The sequence below is a fragment of the Carcharhinus amblyrhynchos genome, chromosome 27 (assembly GCF_965287045.1).
Source record: "Carcharhinus amblyrhynchos chromosome 27, sCarAmb.v2.hapA, whole genome shotgun sequence".
Taxonomy (NCBI): Eukaryota; Metazoa; Chordata; class Chondrichthyes; order Carcharhiniformes; family Carcharhinidae; genus Carcharhinus; species Carcharhinus amblyrhynchos.
This window is the reverse complement of record NC_137350.1, coordinates 13,820,738-13,845,350: the sequence shown is the minus strand read 5'-3', so window position 1 is coordinate 13,845,350 and position 24,613 is coordinate 13,820,738. Positions and strand designations below refer to the sequence as shown.

General features: G+C 43.5%; 1 protein-coding gene across 1 annotated transcript in view; it reads right to left on the bottom strand.

Annotated features, from left to right (window-relative positions):
- Positions 1–24,613, bottom strand: part of adam11 (ADAM metallopeptidase domain 11) — a 133,653-nt gene that overhangs the window by 18,048 nt on the left and 90,992 nt on the right. Inside the window, exons 13-21 of the mRNA XM_080213323.1 lie at positions 23,075–23,146; positions 20,405–20,497; positions 18,080–18,160; positions 14,726–14,776; positions 12,593–12,656; positions 10,779–10,878; positions 7,121–7,240; positions 5,030–5,198; positions 1,276–1,393 (exon numbers count right to left, since the gene is read on the bottom strand). Of these exons, the coding sequence (XP_080069449.1) occupies positions 1,276–1,393; positions 5,030–5,198; positions 7,121–7,240; positions 10,779–10,878; positions 12,593–12,656; positions 14,726–14,776; positions 18,080–18,160; positions 20,405–20,497; positions 23,075–23,146 (868 nt within the window). The remainder of the gene's footprint in view (positions 1–1,275; positions 1,394–5,029; positions 5,199–7,120; positions 7,241–10,778; positions 10,879–12,592; positions 12,657–14,725; positions 14,777–18,079; positions 18,161–20,404; positions 20,498–23,074; positions 23,147–24,613) is intronic.

Below are 24,613 nucleotides of genomic sequence, written 5' to 3'. Positions count from 1 at the left end.
CACTGTGGCCAACAGTGGCCATCCATAGGAAAACCTTTCAGACCTGGATTTGCCCTTTCCTGCAGAAGATAATGAGGAAGAAGCTGTTGCAGCTCTGAGCGATACGTTGACAAATACATTAGAGGTTGGTTTGGCACAGTGGTTAGCACTGCTGTCTCACAGTGCCCACAGACCTAGGTTCGATTCCCAGCTTGGGTCACCGTCTGCGTGAAATCTGCATGCTACCCCACTGTCCGTGCAGGTTTCTTCCTGGTGCCCCGGTTTCCTCCCACAGTCTGAGAGATGTGCTGGTTTGGTGCATTGGCCAAACTAAATTCTCCTGAGCAGGTGACTGCGGGTTTTGAGATTAACTTCATTGCAGTGTTAATATAAATCTACTTATGACACTAATAAATAAACCTTATTTGAATCTACTGCTGTGCCTAACTGAAGTCACTGGTGTCTTTTTGTTTGAAGCCAGCTGTGCTTACCATGGCCGAGCATTATTCAGACCTTCATCCCACTGAGCCTATCAATGCAATGCTTTGTGTATCGCTGGTCAATCATGAAGAGCTATCCAGGGTCAAGAACGTGAACAAACCATTTCACTGAGGACAGGGCTAGTTGGTTTCAAGTTTCCAAATCTGTGCGGACCACGAAATGGATCTTTATTGTCAAAGATAATTGCGTTTCTCGTCAGTTCCCTTTTTGACAAAATATTTTTACTAAGTTTATTAATGTTGCTGCACTATATCAATGGCATTTTTTGACCCAAGATGAAAGATTGCATTGGGCAGCATGGTGGTGGCACAGTGGTTAGCACTGCTGCCCCTCAACGTCAGGGACCTGGGTTTGATTCTGGCTTCGGGTCACTGTCTGTGCGGAGTTTGCACATTCTCCCCGTGTCTGTGTGTGTGCTCCAGTTTCCTCCCACAGTCCAAAGATGTGCGGGTTAGACTGATTGGCCATGCTAAATTGCCTCTTAGAGTCAGGGGGATTAACAAGGTAAATATGTGGGGTTACGGGTATAGGGCGTGGGTGGGATTCTTGTGGGTGCAGGCTCGATACACTGAGTGGCCTCATCCTGCACTGTTGGGTTTCTATACCCAAGTTCCTTTCTATTTCTAAACTATGTCATTTAACCATTACAACTTTTGAAAAGGCTTGAGAATGGGCAGAGGAGACAGTTATATTTTCCACAAACACAATCACGTGCTGCTTCCTCCACAACCTGTCTTAATGTCAACGCATTGATATTTATCAGTTTTGAGAACTGTATGGGGGATGCAGACAAACCCTTGTACTGTCCATCTGTACTTCCTGCTGGAGTCGGTTCAGGATATGGATCAAAGACACTGCAGTCCTTCCCTGTCCAGTCACGGACACAGATACATTTCGCTTCATTGCTACAAACCTGAGAGTGGAATCCAAATGTATAGTAAATGTTCAGTAAAATGGCTGTTGCATTCCATTCAAGAAGAAACCTTTGCTCCCCTCAGCAGATTGCATCTCAAGGTAACAGCCAACAGATCATTTTATAACCTTCTGTATATATTATGTATATATATGTATATATATATATATATGAAATGTATATTATGTATATATTTAATCACATTTATAATCAGAGTTGGTTTTTAATCAACAGATTGAGTGCGGGTGCCTATGAACCCACGATTAAAAAACTACAAATAAAATTTGTTTTTTCCTTCATCCTAAACCTGCAGCCGGCACTGACACCCATGTCCCATGAACGAACAAAAACTAAAAGAAGAGTATTAAATTTCTCAGCTAACTTGTGAAGCAATTGATATATTAACAATTTTGCCACCATTTTAAAGACTTATTTTGAGGAGTAACTTGAATTAATGTACATTAAAACTCAAACCATTTTTGTCTTCTTTAGGTTTTGTTCATCCTATTGATATTCCAAGGGGAGGCAGTGGCATAGCAGCATTGTCCCTGGGCTAGAGATCCATGGTAGCGCTCTGCGGATCTGGGTTCAAATCCCACCATGGCTGATAGTGACATTTGTATAAATAATGACCATGAAACCATTGTTAACTGTCGTACCCTGACAAAGGGTCATCCTGACCCGAAACATTGGTTCTATTCTCTCCCCTCAGATGCTACCAGACCTGCTGAGATTTTTCCAGCATTTTCTGCTTTTGTTGTCGTAAAAATCCATCTGGCTCGCTAAAGGCCTTTAGGGATGGAAATCTGTCCTTACATGTGACCCACGGCAATGTGGTTGATACTTAATGCAAGCTACAGATGAGTAATAAATGTTAACTCAGCCAGCAACATCCATGAATGAGTTAAAAAGAATTAAGCCCTCTCCCTCATAATCCATCCCCATCAGCAATCAGATTGGATGAGGAAGATGGCTAAAATGAATTACAAAGGGAAGGAATTAGGCTTGGGTTCATCATTTTCAAATTAGTGCTAAAATGTAGAGTTGCCAACCCTCCAGGATTGCCTGGAGACGCCAAGAATGCAAGATCGCTGAGGTGCTGTGTGCAACCCTGGAGAAAAATCCTTGTATTTTTTGTAATTCTCTTTGAACAGTTCTTCACCAGATACAAGAAGATTGAAAAAGGGAACAAAAGGTGCACAGTCAAGCATCAACCAATTGGGCAAGAAATTTTATGCTGTCCAACTGGTGTAAAAAGGCAGTGTGTCACAAGTATGGATGTGTTGGCTGACTAATGGCTGGAGGGTGGGGACAAGTCATGTAGTGAAACTCCAAGAATACATTTCATCACAGTTGGCAACCCCATTCAAGAGTGAAATCAGGGGTACTTTTCTCCCCACAGAGGTTGGCAGATTGAGTGAGGGTTGATGCAAATTTGCCCTTCATAAAGAAAGAATGGCCATGTTCCATTCCCTTAAACAATGAAACACAGTTTTTTAAAAATAAATTACACAGCACTAACATTTGGATATGGTACATGGTATCACAGTGATTAGCACTGCTGCCTCACAGCATCAGGGACCCGGGTTTGATTCCTGGCCTAGGTCACTGTCTGTGCAGAGTTTGCATGTTCTCCCCATGTCTGTGTGGGTTTCCTTCGGGTGCTCCGGTTTCCTCCCATAGTCCGAAAGACGTGCTGGTTAAGTGTATCGGTCACGCTAAATTCTCCCTCAGTGTACCCAAACAGGCAGTGGTGTATGGGGACAAGGGGATTTTCAAAGTAACTTCATTGCAATGTTAATGGAAGCCTACTTGTGACTAATAAATAAATTTTAATTTTTTTCTCACGTATTTCCAATTGAGATTCCGAGAGCATAAGATCATGAAAAACTGCTGGTGTCTGTCTGAGAAGATTATGTGGCTACAGGGATGGAGAGAAGTGGGAGAGAGGAAGTCTATAATATAAACAGAAAATGCTAGTAAAACTCTAGGTCTGGCAGTATCCGTGGAGAAAGTTAACGTTTGTGTGACCTCTTCAGAGCTGAAGAGGAGTAGAGATGCGATGGGTTAGAGATGGAGACGGGTGGAGCAGAATAGAAAGTCAGGGTTAGCTGAGAACTAAGGAGAGAGTAATAAAGATGTCACAGAAACAAGACAATGGGAGTGTTAATGGTAGCATTAAAGACTAAAGAAGGTGTTGATAGCTGCATAAAGGTAACATAGCAGAAAGCGTTAATACGACAACAAAGGTCAGTACTCAGTAAAAGCAAAACTAAACAACAAGTGACAGAAAGCTCTGTGGGGGAAGGGGAAGAGGGGAATGCATTGGCACAAACCAAATAAAGGGTCAAGATGGAGGAGTAGGTTCACAGCTTAAAGTTGCTGAACTCAAATGTTGAGAACAGAAGGCTGTAAAATGCCTAAATGGAAGATATGATATTTTGTCTCCACTTTGCCTTGTGCCTTATAGTTGGGTTTCACTGAAGCATTGCAGCAGGTGAAGGCTGAGAGCAAGATGGTCAGTTAAATAGCAAGTGACAGGAAGGTGGGGTCATACTTGCCGACTGGGTGAATCCACAAATTGATTACACAGCCTGCGTTTAGTCTTCCCAATATAGTGGAGACCGTACTGGGAGCAGTGAATACAATCGACCACATTGAATGAGGTGCAAGTGAAATGCTACTTCCCCTGAATGGAACGTTTTGGGCATTGGACAGTGAGGAGAGAGGTAAAGGGGCAGGCGTTGTACCTTCTACGACTGAATGGGAAGGTGGTGCGGGAAGGGGATGAGGGGTTGGGGGTGATGGAGGAATGGACCAGGATGTCACGGAGGGAGCGGTCCCTGTGGAATGCTGATTGGGAGGAGTGTGAGGGGAAGATGCATTTCAGGATGGCATCATGCTGGAGTTGGCGGAAATGGTTGAGGATGAGTAAGGCCGGTGGGATGAAAAGTGAGGATAAGAAGGACTCTGTCCTGGTTCTGGCAGGGAAAGGAAGAGGTGAGGGCAGACATGCAGGAAATAGATCAGACATGGTTGAGTATCCTGTTAACCACAGCAGGGGGAACACCCTTAGCTGAGGACAAAGGCAGACATGACAGAAGCATAGTTTTCAAAGGCAACATCAACAGAACGGATATGACGGAGGTGGAGATACTGTGAGAATGGAATGGAATCCTTACAGGGAACGGGTTGTGAGCATTTGGATTTGAGGTAGCTGTGGGAGTCAGTGGGTTTGTAATGACTATTGGTTGTCAATCTATCACCAGAAATTGAGACAGAGAAGGGAAGGGAAGTGTCTGCGATGGACCACGAGAAGGTAAGAGCGGGGTGGGGATTGGAAACAAAATTGATGACTTTGTCTGGGTCCAGACAAGAGCCAGGTTTGGCTGTGGTGTTCCAGCCATCATTCCTGCTGGTTGTTTTGTATGTTCGTGTAATATGAGCCATCAGTACAATATTTTCTCCTTCAAAGGCAGCTCTGCTACACAATTCAAGTTGAATATGTTGGCTAACTTGTGCACACCTCTGGGTATTGTCTACATGTGACTTGCAGATGTTTTTATATTCCACAAGCATGCAATATTTTGGCAGAGCATACACATTCCGTATTACCTGACATTCCAACAAACTCACCCCATGGTTAAAGCAGACTTCTCCACTTGCACTTTGTGGGCAGGAGCTCAGGTTGAAGGCTTGTAATGGTAGGCATTTGCGATCGAGACACATCATGTTGGGTCCACAGGAAGTGCCATCTTCTACGTAACCAAGACTGGTACCGTCATCCAGCACAACATGGCCCCCCCTGAGAACATCACAATTACACTTTAACCCCATCAATGCTGACTTTAATCAACAGCACAGTCTGACTGCAATACCTAAAACGTAGACTTTCAAAAAATCCTTGACACATTTTTCCATGAAGGTCTGGATTCAAGATAACCTCCTCATAAAATGTTCAACTTTCCATGCATGATTTCAGGCACTGCATGTTGGCAGGCTATTCAACCACACAAAGCATCATCGCTAAGCCCACTGCAATCCACATCTGCATGTCATGCAGGGAACAATGGAGAGTGATCAGAATTAGGAACTTGTTCATTCACTGCTGACTTCCCATAGCCCGTTCACCATCTACAAGGCACAAGTCAGGAACGTGATGGAATACTCTCCACTTGCCTGAGTGAGTGCAGCTCCTACAACACTGAAGGAGCTTGACGCTATTCAAGACGAAGCAGCTTACTGCATTGGCATCCTATAGATCAGTTCACATAGTCAATCCCTCCACCACCAACGCACACTAGCAGTACTGTGTGTCATCTATGAGAAGTACTGCAGCAACTCATCAAAGCTCCTATGACATAATCTTCCAATTCTGTAACCTTTGGCACAGTGGTTAACACAGCTGCCTCACAGTGCCAGGGATCTGGGTTCAATTCCCGGCTTGGGTCAATGCCTGTGTGGAGTTTGCACATTATTCCTGTGTCTGGGTGCTCTGTTTTCTCCCCACAGTCCAATGATGTGCGGGTTAAGTACATTGGCCATGCTAAATTGCCCCATAGTGTCAGGGGGACTAATTAGGGTAAATACATGGGGTTGTGGGGATAGGGCTTGGGTGCGACTGTGGTCGGAGCAGACTCAATGGCCAAAATAGCCTCCTTCTGCACTGTATAGTTCGATGATTCAATTAAGAAGACAAGGACAGCAGGTACATGGAAACACCACCACCTGAAGCTTCCCCTGCCAGTTACACATTATCCTGACTTTATTATTGTTCCTTCGTCGTTGTTAGATTGAAATCCTGGAACTGCTTCCCTAACAGCACTGTAGGTGCACTTATAGTAAACATTGTAGTGGCTCAAGAAGACAGTTCATCTTCAATAAGGGCAATCAAAGATGGGCATCGTATGCTGGCTTTGCTGCTGGCACTCAGATCCCATGGACGAACAATAAGAAATTATTCCCTTTTGAACCCAGGGTCAATGAGACTATTGGAACATCAAATCCATTGCCCCAGTTGGATGCAGAGTGATATTGTTGGATGCAACTGAGCAAAACTGAGGCATGAAAACCAAGAACTTCCTAATACACAGTGTGGCTTCTCAATGTCCAGCCAGCTAAGCCATTGTGAGAGTCACACCTAAAATTAAACAATATTAAACAAATGCTCCATGAATCCAGAAGCAAGATTCAAACAGTTACACTAATTAGAAAAACACAAAATAATCTTGGTCTAATTATAACTGAAAAGCCTCCATGTAGAACAAGGCAGGTTTTTAACCAGAATATTGATTAAGTTTGAATGTGCTATAAGATAACACTTTATCTTATTTGTTATTTCTTTACAAAGATTTTCATCTGATCTCAATACAGACAATCTAATCTAAATTCCCTTTAGGTGATATCTTTCTCTCCTTAAAGGGGGTTTTATTTTAAACAACCTGCAAACAGAACTCTTTGCAAGTTTTCTATGTGCTACAGTGCGGGTTCACAGTCTATAATAATATCATAGGCTGTACAGCTGTCATACTGAAGCACATCAGTAATATAGCTGCTGTAACACTCAGAATTGCTTCTCAAAAGACACAACGGCTTATTTTAGGTCATGAAAATCAAACATTGTGTACCTTGCTCAGTTACTGAATCTTAAAATAATTTAGTTTCACATTTAGTGTGACCACTGAATCAATGTACTTGTTGCTGAAGAATGTAGAATTGGATTGTTACCTGCAATCCATGTACTTGTTCTGATGGTATAATACCATGCTGGTAATATCTCCATTCAGGTCCCCACGTCTTGGAGGCTGAGTGATATTGGAACAAAAAAGATAACCACAAAGAACATCCCTACATAAAACAGGAAGAATTCCGTTACCAACAATTGAAAATAAACCACATTAACATTGAAGGCAATGCTTTCAGCCACTGGTAACTCATACACACGTGTGTTATCCTAACACTGCAGAGAGACAAGTACACAATAGAATCACACAACATTGGAAAACATCCCAATATCAGCAAAATGGTACTTAGTGTAAACAATTAGTTTTGAAATGTAAAAGCAAAATAAAAAAAAAACTGACTGCAGCATAGAGGGCCTGAGTAACAGCCTGTAACAAATTCTGTAACTTTGAACAAGGTGGCTTTGATTAATGGACGTTGATCCATGGGCGGCACGGTGGCCCAGTGGTTAGCACTGCTGCCTCAGCATCAGGAACCTGGGTTCAATTCCGGTCTCTGGTCATCATCTGTGTGTAGTTTGCACATTCTCCCCGTGTCTGCACGGGTTACCTCCGGGTGATCTGGTTTCCTCCCACAGTCCAAAGATGTGTGGGTTAGGTTGATTGGCTATGCTAAATTGCCCCTCAGTCTCAGGGGAATGAGCAAGGTAAATACGTGAGGTTACAGGGATAGGGCCTGGGTAGGATTGTTGTTGGTGCAAGCTTGATGGGCTGAATGGCCTCCTTCTGCACTGTAGGGATTCTATGACATGAAACCCTTGATGGAAAGGTGTTGAATTCGATTGACAGGCTTTTCATAGTCAAACCCCTGACATTCACTGTTTCAAATCTTGCCATCATGTGGAGATGCTGGTGTTGGACTGGGGTGGGCACAGTAAGAAGTCTCACAACATCAGGTTAAAGTCCAATGGGGTTTATTTGAAACCACGAGCGTTTGGAGTACTGTTCCTTCAGCAGGTGAGTGGAGAGGCCAGTTCACAAATACAGCATACATAGGCAAAGACACAACTGTATTTCGCATTTTTAAATCTCCAACAGCTAGCATGGGGGTTTGGGATTTAAGAGATTATGTTTGTCTCTTTTCTGGGTCAAAAAGGCTTATTATCACTGCATTAACAATTATCTGGTCATTAAAAGGGTACTCGTGCTTTTAAGTACCCAATCTAACAATAGGTAGTAAGTGCAATAGTCAAATCCAGCTCTTTCTTGCTATTGTGTCTTTGTCTATGTATGACGTGTTTGTAAACCAACCATACCACTCACCTCATAAAGGAGCAGTGTTCCAAAAGCTCGTGATTCCAAATAAACCTGCTGGACTTTAATCTGGTGTTGTGAGACTTCTTACTAAATTTTGCCAGTGAGACATCTCACAGCATGCACATTGGTTAGACTTTTTCCTGCAATTTTCAGCTCAACAGCCTTACCTTGAAGGTGCGAACTGTTAATGGCATGGCAAGATGGCAAAAAGCAACAGGCCATCTGGGACCTCAATAGGAGGACAAGCCTAGCTGCATTCTTCCTTAACCAATGACATTTAAAACTTGAGAAAGAGGCTGAGAAAGAATTGAGAAGTTGGGTGAATCACACTCAAACCAGAAAGAGAAATAAAGAGAAGACACAAAAGATTGGGTTGAGAGAGAGAAAAAATACAGAAAGAAAAAACTGCTAGCAAAAAAATCTAATGTGGCATTTTAACATCTCCAATAGCTAGCATGCAGGTTTGGGATTTGAGATTAAGTTGTCCCCTTTCTGGGTCAGAGAGGCTTATTATCACTGCATTAACAATTAGCAGGTCATTAAAAGGGTACTCGTGTTTTTACTGTCAATTGGCAGTAAGCTCAATGTTCAAATCCAGCTGTTTTTTAAAGATAACAGATGAGCCACCAATTGTGCACTGTGGACAGCTGAGTAGTTCCAGGTCTTGAACAGCAGGTTAGGTGTAAGGATTCGCATTCTAATCAGTAATCTCTAAACTGTCTGTGCTTTATATGCTCTGTCTGAGGCCAGAACTCTCCATTCACCTGACGAAGGGACTAATCCCGAAAGCTTGCGAGTATATTATCAAATAAATAGGTTGGACTAAAACCTGGTGTTGTCAGACTTTTTACTGTAGTTCCAAATTGGCCAGCATGTTCTGATGATTCACAAATTATATCTTTTCTTTGCCCAAACATACTGGCTAGGACGTGCATTAGTAATGATGTGCCTCATTAACTTGCCAGTATGATTTAGATCATATATTGGCACAGTTCCCCCTGTGGCCCAGAGGTATAGGTTACCGAGCTGGTGAACCACAAACCTAGTGCCGTGCTCTGGGTCTCTGGTTCGAATCCCATCATGGTACATGGCTAAATTTGAATTCCAAGAATGAATACTTGTGCCAGGCACTGCCAGGTGTCTTCAGGAGAGAAGGGGGAAACTGAAAAAGGAAGCACTCTGGCCAGTTGGCGCAGGCTCATAATAATTGGAACCTTCAGAGACTGGTTCGAATGTAATCTGATCCATGTTTTTCAGATTATTGGAGGGTATGGATAACAGGGAAGTAGACAGTGAGCTGGATATTCTCCTTGGCCTGTAGCACATAATTTTCAAATTAACATGCATTCAGAAAGACTGCCTCAGTGGTGATGGAGACGGGTAGATCAAGGGAGCGCCTACGTAAGCTGAGGACTCAGGAGATAAGGTCAAATATTGAAAATTTTACAATAGTGTAATGACTTCAGTCAGGCCATTGAGGTTGGTCTATTGAAATATGAACTCCCTCATTAAGGAGTCATACGGCTCCACGGCACAATATGTAGCGCACTGGACTTCTAAATAATGGCGAGTCAGCCATTCAAAGATTGTGGGTTCGGGTTCCACCAGAGTTGGGTTTTGGATGAGGTTAGTAGCAAACCAATTGCTGCTTCATTGATGTGTTTCAAAGAGGGAGAGCTGCAGCTCTGACAATCCCTGCTCTGTCATCTCTCCATGCTGTTAACAAAAGAGTTCGATTAAGGAATCAATTGATGGGCCAATCAGGGAGTCTTATGCTTGTATTAACCGGGTGTGTCAGTTCCCCTGGCACTCCTGAAGATAGCTTGCTGACTGATAGCATTCTGTGTACTGCTGTTGGAATCGTAAATAAAGGGATTTTGGTGAAGGGACTTCTGCCTCCAAAGAAATATTACAATTTTCCTGTGGACAATTGATGTGTGGAGCAAGATTCCATAGGAAAGCTTGAAAACCAATCCTTTACGGACCTTCACAAAGAGCTTCTGGAAAAAAAAGACCCTCACAGCAAAAACAAGAAGAGATTGAACGATGCCTGTTGAAAATTAATGGTTCTGGGACCCCTGTAGAGTTTGGTTGGTCATGCATGAGTGGTTGGCACTGATGTCTTTGACAGACGATTCTCTGTTGGCTACAGAAGCCTTTTTATAGCTGTTCTCAGGAGCTGGAGGTGAATCATGTTTGGGTGGAATGGGTCAAAGGATTGGAAGTAGGGATGAGATTGGCTAGACTTGTTAACTTTCTCGTGTTCGGAATGCAGAAACAACTACGTAAAAGAGAAACGAAAACACAAACTGAAAAAAACTAAAGCAAGGACAACTCCTAAAAGGCCCTTGCATGTCACTGAGATTGGCTGAATAACAGCTACTTACTGTTTGCTGCACTGAACCCAGTTTTGGCCATCTTTGCCGCAGTTTCCTTTTTCAGTTCCTTCAATATTCAGCTTTTCATAACAGAATCGATCTGCAGAATCTTGAGAAGCAAACAGTTTGTTTTCAGGGAGTTTTCTACTTCCGGCTTCAAAGCTCAAGTGCGCACATACTTTATGTTGCTAGGCTAGGCTTTGCAACATAGTCAGGAATCGGGGAGCCTTCCCATCTCTCCTTTCTGTCCCTCTGGTGGCGGAAGTCTCGGAATCCGTGCACAGTTCAGCCATTCTATCCTCAGCTGATGGGGAGGGGGGGGGAGGGGGGGGGAGGGGGGGGGGAGGGGGGGGGAGGGGGGGGGGAGGGGGGGGGGAGGGGGAGGGGGGGGAGGGGGGGGGGAGGGGGGGGGAGGGGGAGGGGGGGGGGGAGGGGGAGGGGGGGGGAGGGAGGGGGGGGAGGGGGAGGGGGGGGAGGGGCAGGAGGGGGGGGGGAGGGGGAGGGGGGGGAGGGGGAGGGGAGGGGGGGGGAGGGAGGGGAGGGAGGGAAGGGGGGGGAGGGAGGGAAGGGGGAGGGAGGGAAGGGGGAGGGAGGGGGAGGGGGAGGGGGAGGGGGAGGGGGAGGGAGGGGGAGGGGGAGGGAGGGGGAGGGGGGGAGGGGGAGGGAGGGGGAGGGGGGGAGGGGGAGGGAGGGGGAGGGGGAGGAGGGAGGGAGGGAGGGAGGGGGAGGGGGAGGGGTGGAGGGGGAGGGGGGAGGGAGGGAGGGAGGGAGGGGGGAGGTAGGGGGGTGGGGGGAGGTAGGGGGGTGGGGGGAGGTAGGGGGGTGGGGGGAGGTAGGGGGGAGATAGGGGGGTGGGGGGAGGTAGGGGGGAGGTAGGGAGGTGGGGGGGAGGGGGGAGGTGGGGGGTGGTAGGGGGTGGTGGGTCCCTTTGCCTAGAAATCCTTCCCTCGGGGGCTTGCACGTGACATCATGCCCTGCCCTCTGGTGGGAAGCAGGATGCTGATGGCAGAGAGCCACAGCCTAATCCACGTCAATTATAAACATGTCCCTGACCCGACCCCTGCATGAGGAGTTTGGTTGGAGAAAATGTCACCAGGCAAGAGAGGTGTTTCCTAATCGTTAAAATGGAAGTTCCTCCTAGTTCCTCTGCTTTAGGTGGTGCTTTTCTGGTTGTTTAAAAAAACTCAAAGATTCTGAACAATAAAAATCAGAACTTAAAAACTTGTTTCAAGGATGGCTGTTAAACATTAATATTCCTAATATTTCTGTTATGACATTAATTATTAATGATCCATTTTCTCCCACATATCGGGGGAAGTTTCCCATCCTGCCCGTCACGGGGATCTACTCTGGCTGATGTCTCACCCTGACTGTACCCAGCACAGGGTGATCCTCTTCCTCTCAGCCAAGCTCTGATAAGGAAGGAGTCACCTCACCTTCATTTGTTTTCATGCAGGAGCACAGACCATGCAAAGACCCACTGACCTCGGGCGAGATTTCCTGATTTTGGGACCAGTCCAGCTGGAAAATCCCACCCATTAAATCTATTTACTAGCCCAAATTTTCCGACCATTCCCATCAGCACGTCCTGGTGAGCTCAACCTCCCGCCACAGGTTCCCCAGGGGTGGACAGTGCAAACAATGAGCAAACCCATTGACAGCGGCAGGACCTGAAGATCCAATGGTGGGTTGGCTCTACACACTGTGGGTGGGGGTTGGGGGTGGAAAATCCCACCCACTGTGTTCAATAACGAATGAAAATCCCATTAGTCAGTGATTGGGTCCCAGCCCTGCAATCCATTCAATGTAAGCAACTCCCTTACCTCGACCCCAGATGTAATTGCACTGTCTGTCTCTGGTTTGGCATCTTCCACCATAACAACGACCCTGAAAATAGAAACACTAAACTCTGAAAACACCGTAAAGCAGAAATGTAGGATAGCTTCAGCTACTGAAAGAGGAAACAGGAGCAGAAGAAATCATTTAGTTGCCTGTCCAGCCAATCAATAATCAAAATAAGTTAAAGATCTTCACTTCTGTTTTAGTCCTGTAGAATCCAAATACTTTAGCTTTTAGTAGGGAGCCTCTGTGTTGCTGCTATCTACAGGAGTTGGAGACAGTGAGGCTAGATGGAATCTCAGAGATGACCATCCAGATCAGGCTACTTGCCAATCAGAAAGGCTCCCCCCGCTCCACTCAGTGCCAGAAAGATACCCGGCAGTAACCGGATTTCAGTTTCTGGCTCAGGTGTTTTGCGATTAATGGTGAAAGGTTATTGGGGGGGGTAGGTAGGAATGTGGGGTTATAGTTACAATCAGATCAGCCGTGATCTTATTGAGTGGCAGAACAGGCAGGAGGAGCCGAGTGCCTGCCCCTGCTCCTAATTCATATGTTCGCATGTAATTGGCTCCCAGCACCAGAGTGGGCACCAATTTCAATCAATGAGCATGTCACATGATGATGACAGCAACCGAAATGCTGCGTGACTGCCTAAATATCATTTACATCAAACTGCTTGAAATATATTTTTCTTAAAATCACCATTCAAAATGAACATCAACAGGAACTAATTGAAGAGTGTCGACTGTACTATTCTGTAATATTGTCACTTGGCACCTGCAATTTAAAGATGCCATGGCCTCAGTGTGCGTGCATGGAGGGGGGTGGGCACTAAAAATAGTAAAGCTAACCAGTTTTCCTGTCACCATCTCGCCCTCAGGCCATTTTCCGAGGGATGGAGGGATGGCGAGGTGGCAGGCGTACCTGAGCACAAGTACTCCCTCCACACTCCTGCAGGCAGTGGGGGATAGTACTCTTCCCTGGGAGAGGCCACACCATGGCAAATTAGGGGTTTATTATGGTGACTCCACTGAGCATCATGTTGCATTATGGGCTAGGTTATGGCATCTCATTCATCAGATCTTGAGACTTGTATTTTGAAGATGAATTAAACATGGAGGGCCTACTATCACGGGAGGTGGGGAGGTGGGGAGTTGGGGGGGGGGGAGGGAATGGACACCTTCAGTGGACACCCACCTTCTTCTCCCCACCTCTACTTGAGAGCAGCCCACTCTATCAAAGCCACCCTTCTTATTCCTTCCCCATTTGCACGTGCTATTGTGGCAGAGAGGGGACGAGGTCTTCAAGTGGCTATTAACTGGCCACATAAGGTCTCAATAAGCCTGAAGGTGGGTGGGTTGCCTGACTGCTGACACACCCTCTGCAATACAGGGCCCAGTTCAGAAAAAGGAAGGTAAGACAGTAGGTTGGCCTCCCTCTATTTAGTGTGAACCCCCCTCCTCACCTTCACATATGTTGGCAGGGGAGATGAGGTAGCATAAAATTCACCCAAAGTCTTGTTTCAAAGGATTTTTATTTAACCGTAAGCATTACACGTGACAGGGTATTTGATTCCTAGGGTCAAATAGCCTGTCAGCACTCACTAATTAGGTCTGCATGTAAAAAATGTCCATTTGTCGGGGGCACCCGGAATGACTGGCATTGATGGAATTGTGTTCAACAAAGGTCCAACGCCCTCAGGAGAGGGCAGGAAAGTGGTGAGCAGAAAATCTGTGCAAAAAGCACAGGAAGGATACAACCAAGGACCCAAACTACAACATAGAATCCCTACTGTGTAGAAGGAGGTCATTTGGCCCATTGAGCTGCATCGAAACAATCCCAATCAAGCCCTATCCCACATATTAACCCTGCTAGTCCCTCTAACCTATCTTTGAGAAAACATGTTAACATTTTTGAGGAAACATGTTTCTTTTGAACACAAAGGGGGGAACCTGAACATGAAGAATAGTCACTTGAGAGGAACATGGAAGATCTCTGGTTGCCCCACCTGGAGACCGTGAATGGCTTCAGCTAAAGAAAATTGGAACACCTCCACCCACACCCAAAATAAAGAGCTGAGACTATGATCTGACTGATGCATAGGCAATGCACATTACCTGCTCATTGTCACAATAGTAGCCATTCAGCTTATGAACATTCCAAGGGCACTGAAGAAAAATGAAACATAAAATCAATTAGATTACATTTTGTACTGTTATCAAGATTTCACAGTCTATGCAAACAGGTTTGGATTCTTCCTCCTCCTCTACCTGAAAAATGAACAGATATCAGTTCAGTAGATGAAAGGTACCTCTACTCATAGGCAGGGTTCTTTAATCTGGAAATACTCAGGTGGTTATGATAGATCTGTGGAGAGAAACAGAGTTAATATTTCAGGCCAGTGACCATTCTGCAGGTCTGGGAAAAGTTAGAAAAGTAATAGGTTTAATGTGGTGATAGAGCGGTTTGCACTGCTGCCTCATAGCACCAGGGACCCGGGTTCGATTCCCGGCTTGGGTCAATGTCTGTGCGGAGTCTGTGTGGATTTCCTCCCACAGTCTGAAAGACATGCTGGTTAGGTGCATTGGCCATGTTAAATTCCCCCTCAGTGTGCCCGAACAGGCACCGGAGTGTGGCAACCAGAGGATTTTCACTGTAATTTTATTGCAGTGTTAATGTAAGCCTACTTGTAACACTAATAAGTAAACTTATAAACTAATTTTTGCAAAAGAGGTGGGTGCCTAAGCCTACTGAGTATTTTGAGCTTTTTTCTTTTGATTTCAGATTCTCAGCATCCACAGTTTACTTCTTGATAAGGTTTCTTTAATCTCCCTTTTGCAAGCATATCATTCTCAGTATATAGGTTACAGGAGTGCTATAGAGTATTTCAGTGTAAGCTGGAGTCTCTTGGATATTACTAACAATTCTGAGGAAGTTATAAAGAAAGATTTGAAATGCTGGACTTGCTTTCACGCTGGAGAAAAACATGAAGGGAACACAATAATACCTTTAAAATGTTCAAGTGTGCAGATGGTGAATATGTCAGCCATCAATGCTGCTTTAAAATTAAATGCTTCACACAAATTATTTTTGTGTGCATGGAAGGCAACAAAGTAGTTACCTCCATTATGCAGTCAAGTATCTACTGATGACCCCCAAAGTCTCCCAATATGAATTTCAAATCTTCATCTTCAAATCTATGACTTTGCTCCATCCTAGCCCCAGTCTTGTAACTCACTCAGTCCGTTTTTTTCTCTATTTCTGATCTTTTATGTTTTCTCTCTCAGATTATTGATGGCACAGTCTGCACTGCCTTGGTTCCATCTTATTCCTTTCCAAACAGCCCCTCTCTTGTCACCTTTGAAAACCATCTCCTGATCTGTCCTATTGGTCAAGCTTACAGTTCTCCTCAATTTCCCACAATATCTCGAGAAGCCATAACTTCCTCGGAGTGGCGATCAGCGTTGGATTGCCATTGTGTGACTGTTTAGCTGGACCAAATTTCTTCCATGTCTGTCTTTCCCAACTTTTTGATTCGGGTACCGGCCTGGATGTTTTAAATAGTTATGCAGAAGTTAAGAGAGGTTTTAATTCTTCTAAATTGTTCAGAGTGTGACGTTAGTGCACCTTTACGAGTTTTTTTATTCATGCTCACAGCCTTAGGTGATGTAAGTGTTGGGAGGAGGAAAAGACAGTGAGCAGGTTAGGTGACAGGAATCTGTTTTCAGTTTCAGTTTTAGAAGGGACAGCAAGCTAAAAAGAGGCATTTTCTCTCTCTGCCTATAGTTTTCAAAAATTCTGTTAGTTAGCTGAAGGGTGAAAATCAGCTGTTGTTGGGGGCTGGACCAGAGTCTCTCTGGTGTTTTGGGAAGCTGCCTTGTCTTCAAACCGTTCAAAGTGAATTCAGAGAACTGCAGAGTTCAACCAAAGGACTCAAGTTCCCTTATCACATGAACAGTAGACTTTGCTGCATCAAAGCTGTTTAAAGGGTTTTGTCTATGGCAAGGGTTTTGGTTTGATTGGAACGCATTAGATATCTTTGTTAAGGGTTATGCATTATAGTGGCTGCTTTGTTTCATGTTTGTAATTGATAAAAGTTAGAGTCATAGAGGAATAGAGGATTATAGCATGGAAACAGGCCCTTTAGACCAACTTGTCCATGCTACCCTTCTTTTTTTAAACCCCTAAGCTAGTCCCAATTGTCTGCATTTGGCCCATATCCCTCTCTACCCATCTTACCCATGTAACTGTCTAAAGGTTTTTTAAAAGACAAAATTATACCTGCTTCTAATACTACCTCTGGAAACTTGCTCCAGACACTCACCAACCCGTGTGTGAAGAAACTGCCCCTCTGGGACCCTTTTGTATCTCTCCCTTCAAACCTATGCCCTCTAGTTTTAGATTACCCTCCCTTAGGGAAAATATATTGAATATCTAGCTGATCTATGCCCCTCATTATTTTATAGGCCTCTATAAGATCACCAGTTCTTGCTAATTTTCTTACTTTATATTTTGACTATATTCTTAAATAAACGTTATTTGATAAAAGCTCCCTAGTGGCTCATTTGAATCACACCTGAAGTGAATCCTAGCATGCTTATCCTAGCCAAATTCAAGATGCAAAACTTATGTTCCAGGTGGGCTCCATAAAATACTTTGGAGTTCCTGACCTGAACATTACAATAGAAACATAACAATAGGAACAATGGGAACTAGCATAACCTTGGTGGAACCATTGAAGTTAGCAATTTAAATCACTTTTGTGGATGGTTCAAAGTGCAGTTCAATTGTGCATATGCCTGGGAGGTGTCAAGAGGGATTCCCAACACATTTTTGCAGTCACCCCCAATTCCAAAACTCAGGGAACTCTGAAGCTACAGCCCCTCACTGAAGTTCACTCTTTCTATATTTACCCCCTCCCCCCACACAATGGTGTGCTTGGCACAATTTCTCTGTAAAAAGTACAGCATCATTGCAAATAGCTGTGCTGAATAAGTAGTGGACATTTACAGGATTCAACAGACTAGAGATTGAATATTGGAATTTGCTTTGTACATTGTGGAGGTTGGAGAACTGACCCTTTGGAGATTGATTAGGCAGAGGCATGCTTATGTTAACAGTACATGTGTTAGGAACAGACTTCATAGGCCTCCTATCTATTCATGTTGAAATCTAGGTGACAGACCTGAAATCAAACTCATAGTACTCAATCTCCCAGATCTCCAACACATTTCACTGTGTTATATATGCACTGTCTGACTGAAGGAGGAATGCATGTAAACATCCATTATAATTACACAAAGTCTGACACAAAGGTGTGCTGGATTAAAGCTACAGAGCTGGTGCAACACACAAATTTGATGGACTGGGATCCTCTTGAAAAGTCTTACCTACAACATGAGACAATTCACAGCAAATGGCATCACTCCAAAAGGATATTGCAGGAATGAACAAATGGGATACTTTCCTACCTGGCTGGAGTCCCCTGTGCAGGTCTCTGCGATATCACAATCATTCACTGCCTGCCTGCAAATCACACCCCGTGGTTCATACTGGAAAAAAAAGCAGAGTGGAGGCTTCACTTCATACAGGGAAAATCAATCAGTAGTGGGCTTTGGATTCCCACTTGAGAGTGAAGTGTTGTTAATGCTACTGAGACCTTGTTCTCATTTTTGTTTTTATTCATTCATGAGGCATGGGTGTCACAGTCTGGCCAGCATTTATTGTCCATCCCTAGTTGCCCGAGGGCAGTTGAGAGTCAACTACATTGCTGTGGCCCTGGAGTCACATGTAGACCAGATCAGGTAAGGATGGCAGATTTCCTTCTCTAAAGGACATTAGTGAACCAGATGGTTTTTGTCCTGACAACTGAAAATGGTTTCATGGTTATCATTAAACTTTTAATGCTAGATGTTTTTTATTAAATTCAAATTCCACCATCTGCTGTGGTGGGATTTCAACCCCAGGTTCCCAGAACATTAGCTGAGTTTCTGGATTAATAGTCTGGCGATAATACCACGAGGCCATCACCTCCCCATTGTGTCTATGTAAATGTTGTTATGCTCAGTGTAGCCTGAAAGAGGATAATGTCTGGGGCCCAATGATATCAACGTACTGGGCAGCCAAATGATGTGGAGTCTGCCTGATGAAATTGTGTCACATGCAATGTTTCTTACTATAATATAAAGGATGTTACCAGAAAATGTAAGTTCTGACGCAATAGGTATTTTTCAAATGACAAACCTTCAAACTCAGGAACACAATGAAGAAGCAGCGTTGCTATGTTCTGATCAATGCCTGAGGATATTGAGATGTTGGCTATTTAATTAGAATGGAAACGCTTAAATTATGAAAGATATTCTTTTAGATACTCTTTCCGCACCTCTACAACGGCTGTATTAGACAATAACTTGTTATAAGCCCCTGACTTCCCACAGGAGTGCAGTGTACTCATATTGGAACTACTAGTGAGATGCTATTACCTACTTCAATTCATTATCAACCAGAACCCAAATTTAACCATTAAACTCATGTAGCCTTGCTTGACGGTAAAGATCGTGCAGGGTGTTAAGCTTTTTTAAACCTGTTGGACTTTAACCTGGTGTTGTGACTGATGTTCTTACAGTCATATGGACAACATGGTAGAAACTCGTGATCCTGAATAGGCATTCCCTTGAATTGAGGGAGAGGTGACCAGACCAAGTGTCAAAATAGTTTAACACCCTGCTTTACATAGTATGTTTTATTTACATAGATTTCCGTATGACGTTATAATTCATACCTGCTTTTGGTGTGGAAGAGATACATTTACTAAACGTTGCCTGATCTATAGCTTGTTGTGTCAACATTCGAAAATCATTTCGCACTGAGTCTTCACAAGGTTGTGGGAAAAGGGCAGGGGAAAGGGACCAATCAGATGGCTCTCACAAAGAACTGGCACAGGCAAGACCCAAAACTCAAAACTCAGGGCACCCTGCCCTCTTCTGGATTAGCACGATCTTTACCGGAATGTCCTGCTTACAGTGGATTTAATTGTGGAACAATCACCTTCTCAGAGGGCAGTTAATAGTCAACCACACTGCTGTGGGTCTGGAGTCACGTGTAGGCCAGCCCAGGTAAGGACGGCAGATTTCCTGCTCCAAATGGAATTAGTGAACCTGATGGGTTTTTACAACCAACAAGGATAGGTTTATGGTCACCATCACAGATTAACTTTCAAATTCAGATTTTTCCTTAATTTAATTTAAATTTCACCAGCTGCCATAGTGGGACTTGAACCTGTGCCCCCAAAGCATTATTTTATGGATTACAGGTCCACTGAGATTACCACTACAGTACCATCTACCCAACTATTTGCTGTTAAGGGTGGCACGGTGGCACAGTGCTTAGCACTGCTGCCTCACAGCGCCAGGGACACAGGTTCGATTCCCAGCTTGAGTCACTGTAGGTATGGAGTCTGTATGTTCTCCCCATGTCTGTATGGGTTTCCTGCGGGTGTTCCGGTTTTCTCCCAAAGTCCAAATGACGTGCTGGTTAGGTGCATTGGCCATGCTAAATTCTCAGTCAGTGTACCCAAACAGGAGACGGAGTAGGGAATTTTCACAATAACTTCATGGCAGCATTAATGTAGGCCCACTTCTGACACTAATAAATAAACTTTACTTAGAACAGACCTTAACCTTGTTTGTTCAGATTGTGCTCCAAGGGGAGACTCATGGGTAAAAGGAGATTAAAAATTGTCAGTCTCAAACAATTGCCTATTAGATGGAATTGTACTGACAAAGCAATCATATTACCTGACAACCTCGACAGCATAATCCATTACTGCACATCGCATTGTGGGTAAGAGTACACTTCTTGCAGCAATTACCCCCAGCTCTCTCGCATTCCTGCAGGAAATAAAATAAACCCATCATCTATGCATATAACTGGCCCCTGACTTAATAAAAGTACTTTCTCAATTATATACTTAACCAAAATCAGACTTATTGCAGATTTGTTTACTTTCTTAACCGGCCCAACTTGATAAGTTTGGTTCTGCAAGAGTAGAAATTGGTGTCGGCGAGCGAGCTTTGCTGAAATCATATAACACAACACTAAACCAGACTGACTGAGATAGGAGGTGAATTGTGCATAAATGATGCATTTAATTGGCAGTAAGAATGTACAGCTTTATGTTATATAGATGACAAAATTAAGGGCTGATTCTTAAATCGGCTGGTCCCAAATGAGGAGCTGAAGCTGTTGATCAGGAAATTATGGCTTGCTGCATCTGACTTTTTACCCACTTCAATTTGTAGATAGAAATCTGGGGCTATAGTTCCACAATAATCACATCTGCACTCTCTGCACAGCTCCACTTCACTGAGAGGCCGAGGTTGGAAATCAATAGTCCACTTTCAATAATCAATAACGCAGCCTCAAATTAATCCTTCAAACTCCAACAATTAAAATTCATTTGCTTTGTGAATTTCATGAGTGATGGTCAGTCCAATTGTAATAAAAAGTTCTTGTGTGGCTGACAGCTGGGATGGCACAGTGGTTAGCACTGCTGCCTCACAGTGCCAGGAACCCGGGTTCAATTCCCAGTCTGGATAGTAATAAGAAATAGCAAGGGAAATAAATCCCTGGTGAGAAAAATTCATAGGTCCCCAAACAGTAGTTCTGCAATGGCATAGGTTCCACAATATAAATCAAGAAATACTGAGGGTTTATAAGAAAAGTAACGGGTGATTTAAACATATATATTGACAGGGAAGGTCAGACTGGCAAAGGTAGCCTTAAGCAAGAGTTCATTGAACATATTAGAAAATGTACTTTTTGAAGCAATATGCTGCAGAATCAGCCAAGCAACAGGCTATTCTAGATTTGGTATTATATAATGAGGTTGGGCTAATAAATGATCTCATTGTTAAGGATCCTCTAGGTAAGAGTGATCATAGAATGCTTAAGTTTCAAGTTCATTTTGAGGGTGAGGAACTGGACTCCCACACTAGTATTGTGGAGTTAAACAAGGGTAATTGCGTAGGTGTGAAGACAGATTTGGCTCTAGTAAACTGGGCAGGAGGACTAAAGATAGCACAGTTAATGGACATTGGCAGATATTCAAGTCCTCCTGTAGATGTAGTTTATCTGGATGTCCAGAAGGCATCTGAAAAGATGCCGCACAAAAGGTTAATATACAAGGTTAGTTCACATGAGATTAGTGGTAATTTATTATCTTGGATAGAGAATCAGCGAACCAACAGAAAGTAGATAGTCAAGATAAATAGGTCTTTTTCTGGTTGGCAAGATGCAACTACTGGGGTGCCACAGGTTTCGGTTCTTGAGCCCCAACAATTTCAATCCATATTACTGACTTGAATGGAGGGGCAGTGGGTACCATAGCCAAATTTGCAGATGGGATAGTAAGTTGCAATAATGAAATGACAGATTTACAAATGTATATGGATAAGTTAAGTGAATGGAGGAAAATTTAACAGATGGAGTTTAACATGGATAAGTGTGAGGTTATCCATTCTGGTGGAAAAATATAAAAAGAAATTATTATCCAAAGAGAGAGAAAATTGGAATGCTTCGGTACAGAAGGATCTGGATATCCTCATGCATGAGTTGCAGAAAACTAGTATTGAGGTAAATAAGGAATGCAAATGGAATCTTGGCATATATTGCTAAAGGAATAGAATATAAAAACAGTCAAGTGCTGCTGCTACTGTACAAAGATAGTTGTAAAACCTGGAGAAATCTGATAAAACCATCTGATGGAAAGAATTAGTTGAAAGAAGATTTTAAAGCGTGTCTATTTGGGAATGGAATTTGGAAACACTCATGTGACAATCATTTGGGAGAATTTAAGAAGAAATCCACAGAAAGATTGATTGGGTGGCTCCTGCTATATGATTTCATCATAAAATGTGTCTGACCACAGTCAGCCTGTGGACTTAAAGGGACTGTATTATTGAGATTATTATTGCATAGAATATATTGTATAACCTGTGCTATCCTTGAAATCTGTGTACATAAGTGAAGATAAGTGGCAATGAAGGATTATCATATTATAGAGAAACTTGTCATGTTTGGTATTCTCTTGTTGTTGTTAAAGACTCTTATGACTTTGATTCTCCATATTTTCTATGAAAGAATAAAAGTTATGTTTTTTTGAGTCAGGATTCCATTCCGGGTTCTTCCCATCCAGTAGTAAGATCAGCTGGGATTATAATACTCTAACGAGTTTCCTCTCAAGGCACATTTCATGTCATCTAACAGCAAACTCTCTTGTCTCCTGTCCTCAGCATTTTTCTGTCTGTTGGTGATGGTAAGGGCAGAGGGTGGCACCCTGGCCCTGGAGAGCCAGAAGAATGAGATCAGGAGCTTATTAAAATTGCCATTCAAGAAAGGGAAAAAATTCAGCAAACTCTCTTTGGTACAAAATGAATCACTTTTTGCACAGAATAAGTTCTACTCACAGTAGCAGTACCACAGTCACATTCTTCCCCCATTTCCACGTATCCATTGCCACATTCTTGAGGATCAACAAGCTGTGGAAAATGTTGAAAGGCTCATTTTTAGACTCAGCTCGTAGCTAATGGAAATGACTAAATTTCATTAATACTGATCCAAAAGAGTTTTTATCTCGAGCAGTTTATGCCCCACAACATCCCTGCTGAATAAAACATCCTCCAACGTGTCGTAATTTCATCCAGAAATTATTGGAGCTGGTTTGAACAGGATGGTTTGAACAGGTAGGCAGGTGCGTAGAGATTTTGGATGGAATGAAACATCAAGCTACCTATTATTGTTCTTCCCCTTCTGAGGTTCTGATGAGCCAAAGCCCCTTCAAGATCTCAAAAAGGTCAGTGAACACAATGGATATGAATATTATTATTAAAATCCAATATAGTATCAAAGTACCAAAGCTGAATTTCATGTCAACTCAAACATTGTTTATATCCGTTAAGTGTCTTAAAACAGTTTCCTATCATTCCTCACTGACTCCACATATTTTGAGAAAATAATTTTCCTCTATTCTTAATGCGCAGAATGAACCAGGCAAACCCAAATTTATCTCCTCGCTTGCTCCAAAAACCAAATTCAAATTGAACTCAATTCATGGTCCCCACAAGACAGACATACAAGATCCAAGCTGACATAAAGAGGCATTGCACCCCATCTTGGGCGCGATCTGACACTTGGTCTTAGCTGGATCCCCGCTAATACAAAAATAGATAGAGGGACGGGTAGTGTTGAGGAAGCAGGTAGGGCTGCAGAAGGACTTGGACAGGTTAGAAGAGTGGGCAAAGGAGTGGCAGATGGAATACAATGTGGAAAAGTGGGAGGTTATGCATTTTGGAAGGAGGAATGGAGGCACTGACTATTTTCTAAATAGGGAAAATGCTTAGGAAATCAGAAACACAAAGGGACTCTTTGTCAAGATTCTCTTAAGGTTTACATGCAGGTTCAGTTGGCAGCTAGGAAGGCAAATGTAATGTTAGCATTCATGTCAAGAGGACTGGAATACAAGAGCAAGGATGTACTTCTGAGGGCTGTATAAGACTCTGGTCAGACCCCATTTGGAGTATTGTGAGTAGTTTTGGGCCTCATACCTAAGGAAGGATGTTCTGGCCTTGGAAGGGGTCCAGAGGAGGTTCACAAGTATGATCCCTGAAATGGAGAGCTTGTCTTCTGAGGAATGGTTGAGGACTCTGGGTCTGTACTCATTAGAGTTTAGGAGAATGAGGGGGAATCTTATTGAAACTTACAGGATACTGTGAGGCCTGGATAGAGTGGACATGGATAGGATGTTTCCACTAGTAGGAACAACTAGAACCAGAGGGCACAACCTCAGGCTAAAACAGAGATGAGGAGGATTTTCTTCAGCCAGGGAGTGGTGAATCTGTGGAACTCTTTGCTGCAGAAGGCTGTGGAGGCCAGGGCATTGAGTGTCTTTATGACAGAAATAGATAGATTCTTGATTAATAAGGGGATCAGGAGTTATGCGGAAAAGG